Source organism: Saccostrea cucullata, unplaced genomic scaffold, assembly GCF_032062105.1.
Source record: "Saccostrea cucullata isolate Sc308-1 unplaced genomic scaffold, CSIRO_AGI_Scuc_v1 ctg13512, whole genome shotgun sequence".
Classification (NCBI taxonomy): Eukaryota; Metazoa; Mollusca; class Bivalvia; order Ostreida; family Ostreidae; genus Saccostrea; species Saccostrea cuccullata.
This window is the reverse complement of record NW_026919919.1, coordinates 1-16,620: the sequence shown is the minus strand read 5'-3', so window position 1 is coordinate 16,620 and position 16,620 is coordinate 1. Positions and strand designations below refer to the sequence as shown.

The following is a 16,620-nucleotide window of genomic DNA, read 5'->3' as shown; positions in this document are numbered from 1 at the left end:
ACAAAGATATTTGACGTTACTGTAGACATTTGCAGTCTGAATAACATATCCAAAAACCATTTCAAATACATTACGCATAAAAAATATTTATGGGAGAGAAAAATACTGAAAATATGCAGTTTTTCTCTTATAACCGGAAGTTGTCGTTTTTGTTTCCGGTGGGACTGATATATTTCGAAAATACAAAAAAAATGCTATAATGTGATGCAAAAAAATTTCAAAAAAGAAAAAGTTGAAATTTTCGATTTCTTTGATCACTTCCTGTGACGACCGGAAGTGACAGCAGACGATGTTAACCCAATTGGTTTTGCCTACTAATCAAGATCTATTACTCATATAAGTTTGGTGTCTTCATCTTTTACCGTTTCTGAGATATGACTCGGACAAAACTTTTTTGAAAAAAGCGGAAATCGGACATAACTGACGACCGGAAGTGACTTTTGAAAAACTGAAAACTACATTTGAAAGATATTTTGATTGTCTATCATCCCTGAAAATTTCATAAGAATCTGTCCAGTCATCTCTGAGAAATCGTCAAAAAAAGAAATTACAAAAGGGGAAAAAAATAATAATAAAAAGAAACAGTAGAATCACTATAAGGTCTTCCGTCTGAAACGGAAGACCTTAATAATAATTCTTAGATAAGTATCTTGTTGTGGAGAGATTTATTGCAATCATACTAACACTGTAGGAGGAGAAGCCTTATAAAATAATTTTGCAGAATTTTTTATTTAAGTAACCATGGCAACATCATTTAACAAAATCAACCAGAATTCTCTGATGAGACTGAAGCTCTTCTGGTATGTACATATAACAAAGGAAAAGTAACACTTGAATTTGAAACTTTCCAACAGGCAGCAATAAACATGATATAATTATGTATCTGAGTGTAGTCTACTTGTTTGCCAAGTTATATATATTGAAATCAGACCAAAGCTGTAGGAGGAGCTGAGTTTTTAAAAAATTGTTTACAGACAGGCAGATGGACAACAGACACCTTACTATCGCAAAAGATCTTTTGAACTCTGAATAGTAAAGCTAAACATGTTTTTTTCTAAATATTTCAATCCATCAAACAAAGTGGTAACTAGATGTTTATTGTCCATGAACAAAATTATAAGTAGTTGCTTAGACAAGTGTTTTACCTTTGTAAGTCCACGCAGAGAAGATGGATCCTTCTTGATTGTCTTTCTCTTTTTCAACAACATCTTCAAACTTCTTTGTCATGTCCAGCACAAGGATGAAGAAGGACTTTGGTGTTACGTAAATTTGGTGACAGGCATAATACGCTAACTGGCCAGCAAAATCCAGCATGCTAACAGTCGGTAATTTTTCTTTATCAGACAAGATTTTTTGAAAAAATTCCTCTTTCACCATAGCTGGAGCTTCTGAAGAGAGAACACTGGCCATTACCTCTACTGAAATATCTTCTTTCCTGCGCTTAGTTGGTGGGCTAGACAACTCTACTTTCTCTTCCTTCTTTTCTTCTGTGCTATGAATAACTTCAGTGTCTTTATCAGAATTTTTCACATCCAGGTAGTCCCCTTGTCCAGGTGTATTGGAGCTGTCAACTGCACTGCTTGGGTCTGGTTTTAAATCTGCAGCGTTTATCCTGATAAATGTTTTTAATGGAGAGTTATCATCAGCCACTGTAATAAGAGATTTATTATTCAGTAAATGAATTCATTTTAAAACATGTTATATAGTAACTGTATACAGTAGCTGCAACTTTATTGTTGAGAAACCAATTATGAAGAATCGTTTGTGATCATTCACATAATGGGAAATATTGTCCATTAATCATATGCAGTTCTAATCGTGCTTGATCGGATGATAAGAAACAACAAATATCCTTTTGGCAGATTCTATTACAGATCAATTTGACAAATTGTATATACAAAATTTCATTTCAATGTGTGCAAAAAATGAACGGAAACTGATGGTTTACCGACAGACAGACCAATCAAAAGACAGCAGTGTAGCTAAGAGGGACATAATAAGCCGCCCTCCATGGAACCCCTGACCAGGGACAAGAAATTCATAATTTTGGAAAAGCAATCTTCCCTCTTATTTCTATGTACAGCAAAACTCGGTTGTAACGAAGTCGCTGGGACCTTTGAAATTACTTCGCTATATCCGTAATTCGTCATAACCATATAAGAAATTCATTAAATTTATATAGCTGGGGCTTCAAAATGACTTTGCTATATCCGTAAATTCGCAATATCCGTGTTTGTACTAAACGAGTTTTACTGTACTTCGTTCACAGCTTAATACCCAGGAGCAGAAGATTGATTGTATATAGATATTGACGTCCCTCTCGAAAATATTGCACTCATATGGAGAAGTCACCGTATGCCGGTGAAGGGCTTCAAATTTTGACCTTTTCTCGGCACTCAGGGCCACTGAGCAGTGGGGATCTTTATCGTTGCAATTTACGCCTGCCGCTGACACGGGGCCTCGGTTTTAAGGTCTCATCCGAAGGACCCGCAACTTTCACTTCAAAGTGCCAAGTGCATGACGAAGGAACAGCTGCTACCCATTTTATCGACTAGGTCGGTCGCGGCCGAGATACGAACTCACGACCTCCCGATCACGGAGCGAGCGCTCTACCGACTGGGCTACCGTGAACGGTCAAGGGCAGAAGAAAAGATATTTAAAGAATTCATGCATTTTCACTACATTTATAAATTAATCATTAGAGCCCCACCCTAACACCAAAAAAACCTACCCCAGGGCATTGAATTTCAGTTTTGGGAGAAGCACTCTTCCTCATTATAACTTCTTAATTAATTCATTAGTTTAATACCCAAGAACAAAAAGATATTTTCAAAGTCAAATCAACAATGAAACACATGCGTCCAAAGTCGTCATTAAGGGTTGGGGGCTAGGTGTCAAAAGGTGTCATTAAGGAGTAAAGGAGGGCAAGGTCCAAGGGGAAAAGAGTTAAACATTTATCACACGTTTTCTGAATTTTTTAACAAGGATTGCCTATTGTAATTAAAATCTAGCTCAAAAGAAAATGTATATTTTGCCAGCGGACAGCAATATCATAACTGCACAGAAGCAGAAAAGATTATTAAGAATGCATTTCGCAAGAATATAAATCAAACCCCACCCTTAAGACAGAACTCCTGACCCTGAAGCCATGAAATTTACAATTTTAAAAGAGACACCTTTGCTCAACACCTATGCATTAAATTGAGTAGAAAAGAATATTTTCAATACAATTTCACAACATAACCTATATAGCCCCGCCCTAGCAGTAGAACCTGCATATTGTGTCTTGGCTTTCATAATTTTGGTAGAGGAGTTAGTGCTGATTAGAATCATGTCAGCAGTTTGGCTGCAGTAAAGAAGATAATTCTTAAAAATAGCAATAACTGTTGGCCCCACCACTCAGGCATCAGGGGGCAGGGACCAGTATTTGATAGTTTTTGTTTCCTTTCTGATCTATAAATGCTATATGCAATTTGCAAAATTTAATTGAAATTTGTTCAGTGATGACAAGAGAAGATGCTAAAAGTGATTAAAAATTTATGACCGATGGATGACAAACGATGCACGAAGGCCGACGAAAAACAGATACATAATAATTGTAGCCAAAAGTCCCCTGAGTGTTGACTAAAGGTAGATGGCGAGGCCTAGGGCATCTGTTGAGGAAACCATCCAACAATATCACCAAAGTAGCCCTTAGATGGGCACTGGAAGGGAAGAGGAAACCTGGTTGGCCAAAGACCGATTGGCAAAGGTTTGTTGAAAAAGAACTGAAGTACCAGAACCTAACTTGAGAAAAATGTTAGAGATAGAGAGAAGTGGATAAGTCTAGTGGTTGCCCTATATGCCCATGGGCATAACAAAGACTAGTAGAAATATTCGGCTAAGTAAAATTAAGGGCATCAATGCCACTTTACGCGAGATTTTTATCAATTCTAAGTCTCGGTTTGTAAATAACACACAAATAAGATCCGTTTACAAAATGTGACATATACGACAACTTTTATAATAGGATGCAAATACAACGGGTTTTGCTTAATACTACTCGAGTTTGTCTTTATTTGACATTTTTTTTAAATTTTATTCATATTTCTTTATATAAAATTAATCCCCAATTGTGACCCTTCCATACCCCGCGGGGTCATGATGTGATATCCTGTATTTAGTCAGAAAATGTTTTTTTTTTATGTATGTCAAATATCATAATATGTAGGTCATTTCTATTTAATAAATGATAATTAAAAAATGCTTATTAAAATAAATACAAATTAGCCAGATTTGAGTTATTTATATTAGCTACTTTTTTTAGACCTGCATGGTTTTGATTTCATATTGGTTATATGGTTTTGTAAGTTCATTCCAATGTTGGCTTTGTCCTGGGCCAGTCCCTTTTGGAGACTTGTAATTTGAAATCAAATTCTTTACAATCAACTTAAGAGTTTTTGGTTTTTGGATCTCAGGTTTGTTTGATCAGTTTTCTTATTTATTATGGAGTTTATGTACTCATTTTATGATTATGTATTTTGCATAAATTACAGATTTGATAATTGCATTTTTATCGTATCATTTTCATAGTCTTAAATAGGAGAAATACTTGAGTGAGCAGGATTAAATAATTTTGTTATATTTTCATAAAACCTTTATTTCAGTCATTGAGTAAATTATTTACAGTAACACAGAGTATAAAGATTATAAAGCCTGATATATTTATAATACTTGGGAAAACAAAAATTTAACCATGGCCTTGCCACATTTGACTATTGACCTTCACACCTCATGTGAGGTAAAAGTATAAGTGTGTTTTATTTGCATGAAATGGACTTTCATGATATTTTCTCTGTTTATAAATTATTTCCGTTTTGGTTAATGAAAGTTTAATTCGTTGATTCTGTTTATAATTTATTATTTCTAAATTGGAAGTATGTAAATTCTGGATGACATCTGATCCCACCCTCTGATGTTTTGAAGGTCCATGTTTGCTCTGCTCCTATTTTGTTTTGTTTTATGGACTTTAATATTGAATATATGTACTGTTCAATATCTCCATATCCTTTATCCAAGGATGTTTTAAACTATGTTTTAAACTAAATTTATCTAAAAATTGCCTATAGATTCTTGATTCAAAGTTGAAAATGTGAAAAGTTTACATATGGAAAGATGGACGGACGACGGACAATGGATGATCAAAAAGCTCACTTTAGCTTTCAGCTCAGATGAGGTAAAAACTCAAAGTGGCTTCTTCTGATGAAATAGTGACTTGTCTGTCATTTGTACTTTGAATATTTATCAGAAATTATTTTTACCTTCCAGAGTTCCATCTCTAACAAAGAAGAGATGTTGATGGACTTCCAGTCCCCTTGTGGACTCTGTAATTTCATTTACAATTTGACGTTGCCCTCTTAATCTTTTCAGTAGCGTTGTTTTTCCAGCCTCAGCACATCCAACAAGTATTCCTCTGGCGTGGATAATAGTTGTCTTCTCCTTCCTCAGAAACTTCTTCAACTCTTCCACTTTATTTATATCAACACTGCTTGGATCTATAACAAAAACAGTCATGTTCTCAGAATGGACATCAGAACACACACATGAAGCAGAATTTGAAATTTTGTTTTAATCCATTTTGTAGGCATTTCAAATTATGTTACAGTTGTACTCTGTTATTTTCATATCTTATCTTCTGACATCAATTCAAAAATATTATCTGATTATTTCTGTTGCTTTTGTCATATTATTTACCTCAGAAATTAACGGTAGACCGATAGACAAATTCTATAGAAAATGCATCTGGTCTATAGCAAAGTGAAAATCTGAAAACCAATTTGTCTTTATAGAGTGAAAACGGCAGTTTTACGCAATACCACTTTTCAGCCAATGAAAATTATAAGCTAATATGTTCTGTTGTTCATAAATCTCTTTCATCTGATCCATTCTGCAATACTATATGATTAACTTATTCCTAAAAACGATTGTCAATTTTTTAACCCGAATTTCCTCCAGTCCACTGTGTATCGTCAATATGTCTTTTAAAATATTCCTTTAAATTATTTCTTGACTCAGTACTGATCTGGTTCAAATCAAATCACTATAAAAATATAATTAAAGTACATTTAAAATCTAAACATAAATAAAATCAATGTTCTCTCTATATTATAAATCTAAAGGCATGCACTCTTGCAAAAGGGGATGGAAATATATTTAATTTATATTTAATTCAGGGAAATTTATTTTAATGGTTATTGATTAACATAAAAATTGATTTCTTTTTTCAGATATATGCTTAAAATTTTGACCAATATGGCAAAAGAAAAACAAATCCTAAGAGCCTTAATTCATTTTTTATTTCAACATGTTAAAGTAAACACATTTGAGACAAATATTGCAATGCTATTTAGGATATTGTTTAATCAAGTTGTATATACTTTAATAAGCAATCTAATTGCATTCATTATGAAATTTTACTAGCGTACTCTATTAAGTGGTATTACCCCTATTCACACAAGTTTTCATTGACAAGAATTGAAATCTTCTTAGAAATTTCTCCCTGTGGAAATCCGGGTTAGAATAGGTCCTCAGTACCCCCTTGCTTGTTGTAAAAGGCGACTAAATGGGGCGGTCCTTCGGATGAGGCCCCTTGTCACAGTAGGTGTGACACGATAAAGATCACTCCCTGCTCAAAGGCCGTACGTGCCGAGCATGGGCCTAAATTTGCAGCCCTTGACCGGCAATGGTGATGTCTCCATATCAGTGAAATATTCTGGAGCGGGACGTTAAACAGTATACAATTTTAGAAATTTCAATGTTCCCTGCATCTGAAAAATTCCTTATTTGTTCTAAAGTGTAAAAAAAACTGGAATAATTAATCATGCACAGATGTATGCTTCTTAACGTTCAAGTGTTTTTAATTAAATGTCAAAACATAAAATAATGCAGGGTGGGGAAAAAGAACAAGCCATTGAAAAATGTACAATTAATCGAAAATATAGATACGGTATATAATTTTCTTTCGGTCTATAGGAAATTAGTCAGGTCTATAGAATTTGAAATTATTGTAGACCAATTGTCTATAGCTTAAAAAAGTTAGTTTCACACACTGAGACAATTTAACAAATAAACACAAATAAAGGTTAACTGAGAAAACATTGATTTTTATCATATTTTTGTCCCTAATAGATCACTTTTACTGTCGACATAGCACGATACAATGCAACTATTAAATTTCACTGAATATTAGCCAATCCAAGATTGAATATATTTTTTTCTTTGATTTTAAAAGAAAATCAATTTTTTTTTTCATTTGGTTGAAATTAAGAAAGTTTTTTTTCTCAATATTATAAATACAGAACAAAAAGGTTTGTACCTAAAAAAAACAGTGAAAGAAAATTATTAAATAGGATGATGTAGTTAGACACCCCCTTCCCATCCCCCACCCCCAGAAAAAAATGTGTGTGTTGGCGGGGGGGGGGGGGGGGAGTAGGCTGTTATAACTTAGTAATGCTGTGAATTGTTTTGTTTCATGCAGCTAAAGTTACATGGATATAATATACATGTTGAATGTCAACCCAGTACAAAGAATAGATTAACTAAACACAACAGAAATACACAACATTTCAAAAAAGAGCTGTGTAATTATCAATGATGTCATTATCTAAATGTAAACTTTGTACAAAATGCTTGTAGTCACTGTGATTGAACTTTGTTTGTATTAATGGATTATTTAAAGAACTGCTTATATCATCTAAAGATAAGTACTAGGCCCCCCCAACCCCTCCCTAACCTCCAAACCCCCTTATTTCAATCCCCTCACCACAATCAACCACATTAACACCACACCCATTTTACAACTATTTTTCCTGTTTTCTGAGATGTTGTTGTGATCTTTAAAATTAACTTAGCTATATACCACCTAAATTATGTATCTTAGTGTAGTCTACTTGTGTGTAAAGTTATATTGAAATCAGACCAAAACTGTAGGAGGAGTAGCATTTTGAAAAATTGTTTAAAAACAGACGGATAGACGGACGGACGCCGGACGCATAACTATCGAATAAGCTCTTCTGGTCTCTGACCACTAGAGCTAACTAGTGTGGCTCGGTATTATTTAGTACTAACATGTTAGTAATATAATATACCAAAATCTGCTCTTAAAACATTGTTTAATACCTATAAAACATAAATTTAATGAAAATTGGGATTTTATTTTGCGCAAAACATCGAGACCAAACTCTCATAGCTTAACTCATGCACTCATCCTTTTGTTTGAACACATTGAATGGTGTATTGAAAGTATATATTATCTAATGATAAGGTCTATGACATTACCAACCAAAATCCCCCTCCAACACACATGAACTCGCACCAATTTTACAATTATTTTTCCATTTCCTGACATTTGTAGTGATCTATAAATTTAACCTACAAACCATCAGAGGAATATGAAATATAATGTCAACCCAAATAGAACACAGTATCAGTGAGAAATATTTTACAAATTATTTGACGGTCAGGGAACTTAACACTTTATACTACATCATACAAGATCGTGATGATACAAAATCTATGTCAAGTCTTATCTGTACAAAATCAGGAGTAGTTTGTCAAAGACAACAAAGTTAACAACTAAATACATATTACAATAACCGTTATTAAATGTAACGTATATTATTTGCAAAATTATTTAGTTATTAATTATTACTAATAAACTAGAACTGTCCAAACGGGACAAAATACCCCCCCCCCACCCCCGCTGGGTTTTTTAGAAGTAAGTTTTTCCATAATAAAGATATGTATCAAATACGAATTATGAAATTTTTCTTCCAGTGACCTTGAACTTCCCCAAATGACCCTGGATCAAGGTCACGACACACCCTTGGGTCATGGGCAATCTTTGTGTGAAATGATAACCTACCAAGTTTATCCATAAGAAAGATATGGACCGGACACGAATTATGAAATTTTTCTTCCAGTGACCTTGAACTTCCCCAAATGACCTTGGGTCAAGGTCATGACACACCCTTGGATCATGGGCAATCGTTGTGTGAAATGAGAACCTACCAAGATTATCCATAAGAAAGATATGGACCAGACACAAATCATGAAATTTTTCTTTCAGTGACCTTGAACTTCCCCAAATGACCTTGGATCAAGGTCATGATACACCCTTGGGTCATGGGCAATCTTTGTGTGAAATGAGAACCTACCAAGTTTATCCATAAGAAAGATGAATACTTACGAGAATCCCCTGGACTCCCGTTAATCTGACTCAGAACATTGGCTTTGGCAGAAGGCTTGGTATTGCCGTAATCCATCATTGTTATGATAGAGGTCATGTGCTCCTCCAGGGTCATGCTACTTTTCTGCTCCCCGCCCGGATCCTCGGATTTCGGGGTCCTAGCCTCCATACTGGATGTGGTTGGACTGTTCTCACTGTCAGACACTTGTACTGATCCACTCTGAAGGAAAAACAAGACTAACTTGTAAAATCATCTCAATATTCTTTACTACCAAGATTCTTTTGCAATCCTTTTACAATTGTTAGCAAATTCAATTTTTAAATGCTGCCCATATTCATGTCCATAAAATTTTACAGATCCATTAACATAGAACACTTACTATAAGTTCTATACACTTCTATCTCAAAATATCATATAAAAACACAAGAGCTTGAATTCGGTTTTTAATGAATACTTGTGGAGTGCTTGACATTGGAGAGGACTTTACTGGTCTCTGCTGGGACTTGTGCACCCAGCGTTTCTTGCCATGCGGGCGGGGCATGGATGATACCACAGAGGATGCCTCAGGTTTGGTGATGGCGGTTTCCTCAGTTGAATTGTTAATCTGGTGGATGATAATAGCATCAATTAAGTTTGCGTCAGATAAAGAAGCTTGTCTCTCACTTCCAGAGCGATTTGTTCCACTTGTATCCTGTGCAAAAGCTTTAAAGAACTCCGCTGGAGTATGGATCTTACTGGTAGCATTCCTGAATCCTGGAGAGGATCTGTTTGAGAAACTTTTGTTGGACTCTGTGTCACTTTTAAAACCTCTGTCTTCTTGTTTTGGGGATCCCATTATTTCCCGCCTAATCTGCTCCTCCAGATTAAATGCCTTGTTTTTGTTAGCATTCTCCCTCTCTTGTTGCTCCTGTCTCTCCTGCATTTGTCTTCTGTTGTACTCCTGGTGCTGAGCTGCTAAAGTGGTAGCCGGTATGCTGGACCTTGGTTGTTGTTGCTGCTGACGTAACATTTGATCATATCTCGGTGAATGTGCACTTTGTGTTCCCCTCATGCCCTCCCCTGGGTAGTCTGGTCTCTCATTGGCACTGATAACACTAAGCCGGACTGTGCCATGGGTTATACTTGGTTGTTTATGTGGAACTTGGCTTGGACCAGGCATTTCTTGTTTGGGCCAACCACTAGGTTTCTCCTCATGTGGTGGTGCATTATGGGATGGATATGGTGACATAGGCATCTGACCAGGTTGAAGATAGATTAATCCTTGACTTGTCTGTGTGTATCCTGGCATTAAAGATCGTTGGCCTGGCTTTGACTCTTTGCCTTTCGGTGAGGGCTGACTCTCCTGTTTTCTAGGAGGTCCACCCATCTGCCGAGTTTCAAAATCACATCTTATAGTTTGTCTAGTGCTGTTCTCGGGCTTATAATGAAAAGGCATCCCTGGCTTTGGATATTGCTGTGGAGGCCTTTTCATCTGCTGTTCCATCATTATTCTTTGCTGCTGCTCCCACTCCATCAGCATCCTAGGTCCCTCCATGCTTCCAGGGGCACCTCGAATCCCAATCTCTCTATTTACAGGAGTCCCACTGGTTATTGATCCACTGGGCATCCTTGGCTGGCCTTGTAGATTCTGCTGCCTGTGGATCGCCTCTTGTCGCTGTGCCATATTAGCAAACTGATTAATGCTCAGAGCAACTATTCTTACAGGTGTACCTTGTGTTATTGATCTAGAGCCTGAATGCATGACAGAATCAGGAACCAACATAGAAGGACGACCAGTTGATGGGGGAGATTTTGTATTCAATTTTGGTGATGGTCCTTTGTTATTTATCAGTGGAGGGGGTGAGGGAATGACCTTGCGGGGCTGTCCACGAGCATGTGGTTCCATATTTTGGGGCATCCCTGTAAAAGGAGAAGTGCTTGGTGGGATGTGTCGGTTGATGGCTGGAGACACAGCTTGTCTCTCATGAAGATATGGCTGTGGAGATGGAGGTCTATTAGTCAATGGCATTGCCTCACTATGAAAATATCCAGTGAGTTTCTGAGAGTGGACAGGTGTTGGTCCTGAGGATCTGGGCAAGGGGTCCTCAGCAGGTCTCCTATACTCATACTGGGGCTGGCTACCAAAATCACGGGGGTTTCCCCTGTAGCCAGAGGGAGCTTTAGAGAGATCCTGGGGGAGGTCCCCTCCCCTGTCTCTGCTGTCTGGGGGTTCTCTCTCCATCCTGCCTGGTGGCATGTGATAGGGAGATACAGAATGGCGTCCACCATTATCAGGCATCTCTTTACGGAGATCCTGGACATTGTACTGACCAGCACCTGGTACCATGGGCTGACCTCTGTACACTGGCTCTGAGGAGACAGGACCTAATAAAACATTAAATGTATAATTCAGTAAATACCATCCTCAAATTTTTGTACTGTACATAACTCTTAATTAAACTCCAATTTTTTATATAGAATACTAGAAATATGTCCATAAGACATGAATGCCCCGCCGAGAATATATTTGAAAAGCAACATAAAATTTGTATGTGTCTAAAATTTGATCAGTTTGGTTTAAAAATGTAGGTCAGATCAGAGCTGGACTGGAGGCCACTCTGCTGGGCACTGGGCTCTGTCGGACTGCTGATGGATGAGGAAGTGGCCCACTTCTCATTGATAATCCTGGGCATGTGGCAGGTCTGGGCTGAGTGGGCACCCTTAATTGGGCCCCTTGCATCATTTGCTGGAGTTGAGTTTTGGTTGTGTGTTGGACCTGTTGGGGAGGGCTGAGGAGGGAAGCCACCAGTGTTCTGCTGCTGGATTGGCAGTTTTGAGGCAGGTATTTCAGATTTTTTACAGCTAAATGTGTCTCTTGGCTCATCTATGCACTACAGAAATGTCTTACTTACAACATAATCTCAATGTACATATTATTTTAAAAAGCATGAAAGGAGAAAATGAGCTCTGTCATAGCAAAGTGAGTTCTTTAGAAGAAGAATTTTAAAACATGCCACCAAATTTTCACTATTTCACAATTATCTCCCATTGAATAAGGGCGTGGCCCTTTATTTGAACAAACTTGAATCCCATTTACCAAAAGGTACTTCCTGCCAAGTTTGGTTGAAATTGGCCCAGTTGTTCTGGAGAACAAGTCAAAAACATGAAAAGTTTACATACAGATGGCTAGAAAGACGGACGCCGGACAAATTGTGATCAGAAAAGCTCACTTGAGCTTTCAGTTCATGTGAGGTAAAAAACTAATAAGATAACAGAATAATGTTTACCACACTGGTTTCTTGTTTCTGTTATCTTTTCTTCTTGTGTCTGTGATCTGGGTAAAGAAAACAAATAAATTATCATACATTACATCGATAGAGAATGCTCGTACTTTATTTATCTTATTTTATTCGATCATGACAAAAATGTGTCTACTTTTTGAAATAATAATTATGTGTTTTTAAATTTAATCTTGATTTACCTTGATTAATTTTAATCATTCTAAAAAACAATTAAATGTACTAGATTAATTTATTTTATAGTTTTATTTAACCTAAGAACTTTTACGAGTGAAGAAAATATGTAAACCTGCCAGGTGTTGATTCATTTGGTTCTCTTAGCTCAACATATCCTGTGAAATCTGTAAAAACAAATTCAGAACATTACAAATGGTATACATGTATATAATGTGTATGAGCTTGTAAAACTTAGTAGTTATTTAAGGAATCACTGTGTAGTTAGTATAGTATGCCAGGGTTGAAGTCTCAAAATTTTGTTTAAATGAAAGTCATATGAGATAAATAGAACTTAATTTGTCAGTGACCTTGACCTTGCCAGATCATAACATACCCTCAGGTCACAAACAATTTTTGTTCCATTATAAGCTTCAAATGAATCTCACAGAGTTATAGTCTGGACATGATTTTATAGATAGAGAGCTAGTCAGACAGACAGACAAGGCGATTCCTGTGAACCCGGCCCTCAAACATACTATGCTGGGGGTTTATCAGACTAATATGAACAAGAGGCCCATGGGCCATATCGCTCACCTGAGCAATGTGGATAGGGAAAAAGCAGAAATCAGTTTATTACTGAAAAGTTTAAACCCAATAGTAGTCCCAACCAATCCTTAAAAGGGAGAGGGTATGATTTGAACAAACTTGAATCTTCACTAACTAAGGATGCTTCCATAGTTCTTTGACTACCTGTGGCTTTATTGCCCTCTACATTTGAACTTACATTGTGGCCCCGCCCTATACCCCCAGGGGTCATGACTTGAACAAAATTGAATCTACACTACCCAAGAATGCTTCCATATGAACAGGACTAATCATGGCTTTGCTGTTTTTGAAAAGAAGAATTTTAAAGAAATTTTCTACATGTTTCTACTCAAAACTTGGATTCCATGTTGTGGCCCCGCCCTACCCCCTAGGGGTCATGATTTGAACAAAATTGAACCTACATCACCTGAGGATGCTTCCATAAAAAATGATCACTCATGTCTTTGCTATTCTTAAGAAGAAGATTTTTAAAGAATTTCCCTACCGGGTATATATTCTATGTAAAACTTTGATCGCCCATTGTGGCCCCGCCCTACCCCAAGGGATCATGATTTGTACAAACCTGAAACAACAGTGCCTGAATATGCTTCCATAAAAATATGATCAATCATGCCTTTGCTATCCTTGAGAAGAAGATTTTTAAAGAATTTCCCTATACATTTCTAAGCAAAACTTTGATCGGCTATTGTGGCTCCGCCCTACCCCCAGGGATCATGATTTGAACAAACTTGAATATCCACTACCTGAGGATGCTTCCATAAAAATATCTGTAAGAACTGTAACTCTTTCTCTCATTGCATCAGAGATGACTTTAAAAAAAAGTGATCAATTTGAATCTGTAATATTTTTTAAAAAATACCTGTAGAATGGTTTGAATTAGCCATGTTTCAGGTTTCTCCCAAATTTTAAAACGAGTAATGGAATAATCACTAATTGTTTTCAACACTTTTCCGTTTCTAACGATTAATGTATCCTAACAATGACAAAAATATTAAATCCATGTCTATTAAGAAGATGTATCTATATATTCGTCTTTATAGTGCTGTATTACAGTATAAAGCAACATATTTTGTCAAATGTTTATGCTCCAATATTCGCGTAGCTAATGCATCTAAATTTTAGAGAGTTTTCCATACTTTTTCTAAAATTGGCTTCCTTGTTTTCTTAAATAAATGTTGCTTTTCAGTAACTGCTCCTTCACTTATAACAATAATAACGATAAACAGAAGTCTCATACACATAACAGAAATGTCAAAACACTGAGTCTTAGTCTAGCTCCAAAAAGTTCGGTGCAATATTAAGGATATTGTTAAAAGTTTACTCTGATCCAACCTTTATTTAAAGCCCAGACAGAGTAATACAATGCACATATCTGATAAACACTACAGATGAAGATTTTGTTGAATGCTGCCGTTATTTAGCCCTTTATTCTGACATTTAAATCCTACAATTTGAATTTAAAGTATAGAGTTGTGAAATACGACGCTTCTTGCCGCTTCATGTCGGAAAATTTCATTAAAAATACTTAGTCGTGAAGAGTTGTAGTTCATATACCTCATGAGTTATCAAATATTAAAGTCATTTCATCTACACTCCATCTCACTTGCAATGAACTCTCTTTATTTGAAAAACCGTCTACGTTGAAATGAATTCCCCTTAGATATTGGAACAGACTCTTTGTAAAAATATACTTGGTTGGAACGAAATCGGTTGAATTGAAAATCTCTGTTCATTTCTACATTTCGAGGTCCACTGAACACAAAGTGCTTTAAAAAATTTACATTTTTTGTCTGACGAACATCCACATTTAAAGATATGTATGCCGTGTTAATCAGTATTTTTGCACAGCTGAAACCGAACATAAATTTCTAGAGTTCCAAAAATGAAGCATTCTTGCAAATTCAACGAAATTTTATTCGGTATTGACAAAGTACTAGTCAGGAAAAGAACATGATATTCTCATGCATATTTATAAAGGACTGACGTTTATCCTGGATCTGCGCATGATGCATCAGGTCGAGGAAAATATTTTTTGTGACGTCTGTTCAGTGAGGGACACAAATAGACCAATCAGCTCAATGAGTTGCATTTAATGCATTTATGTGTTACTACGTAAAATACTACATGTGTTTTTCAAAAAAGGCTAGTTTTTAAATCGCTCTCAGAAAGACTTGATGCATTATGTACATTATTATCTAGTAATCCCATGCTCATATTTGCATACAAATGATTAACAATGATGAAAAGTAAAGTTTTCCCCACTCCATTGTACAGGTCATTTTGTATAAAGTTCCCCGTGCTGTACTGCTAGTGGACATTTTCGGTTGGGTGAACATTTACATATCTTCAGTATGGAGCGCATATTATGCGCAAAAGATATTTTATGTCAAATACAATGTATGGAAAATAATTTAAACTGCTAAGTTTACACCCTGAATGGGATATCGTAAATTATCCCTTTTCGTTTTTTTAATATGAACTTCATAACATATGTAGATGAAACTTACATACCATACATCTTGCCTTCTTTGAAATATAGTTGGGCTAATAAAATAAAATTGGTCAAGGAATTCCAGGCCTCTAAAAACTATTCCAGTTTGAGAGCACAACCAAGCATTTCGATGAATACCATTAAGAAAAATTAATTCAGGTAGGTAGCATCATTTTTTTAATTGGGTGGGGGAAAAGAACAGTTAGAATAAAAATCAACTAGTTCGAAGAAATCTGACAAGTAAAATAGGTTCCAATATCTTTCACTGCTAAATTTTATTCATTCACAACAATTTACTGCCAAAGTCTAAATTTCACTTTCGAATTAGCCCGTGACAATGCTGATAACCTACTTGCAAGATTTTTTTATACTTTTTTCAAGGAGTCAGAAATACTGTGGTTCACATGAAAAAAATATAAATATATAATCTAGTAGTATTCTGGTTTTGGCCTTCGGTATATTGTGCAGATTTATATATGATATTCTGTGGAATATTTTTTTGTTGGTTTGAACCATTAAGGAATGCAGAATCGAATGTATCTAATAACCATTTTGATTGATCAATTATATCATTTGTTTGTATTGGTAATTTCATTTTGGCACAACATGGTTTCAATACTTCTTTATCCATAGTCGCTGACAGCTGTAGAAGTTCATCCAACCGAAATGTCCATTGAAAAGACAATTGCACGTGTTTATTTCTCGGTACAAAAAGCAACCAACTTTGAGGTGCTCTCAATATTGACAATCCCTTACTCATGTGTTTGTAGTAAAAACGTATGTTGAGTCACGTTATGTCCGCCGTCACGAAATGTCCGCCTCTTTTTCGGAAAAATCGTCACGTTATGTCCGCCGTCACGAA

General features: G+C 36.0%; 1 protein-coding gene across 1 annotated transcript; it reads right to left on the bottom strand.

Moving 5' to 3' along the window:
* Positions 1-1,145: 1,145 nt before the first annotated feature.
* LOC134240185 (uncharacterized) lies at positions 1,146-12,090 on the bottom strand (the record flags this gene model as incomplete). The annotated part of the gene is made up of 5 exons (XM_062722296.1): positions 11,814-12,090; positions 9,682-11,591; positions 9,227-9,446; positions 5,301-5,534; positions 1,146-1,649 (listed from the first exon to the last, which is right to left on the bottom strand). Coding segments are annotated over exons 1-5 (3,145 nt in total), but the record flags the coding sequence as incomplete, so codon positions are not given.
* Between the last annotated feature and the right edge of the window lie 4,530 nt (positions 12,091-16,620).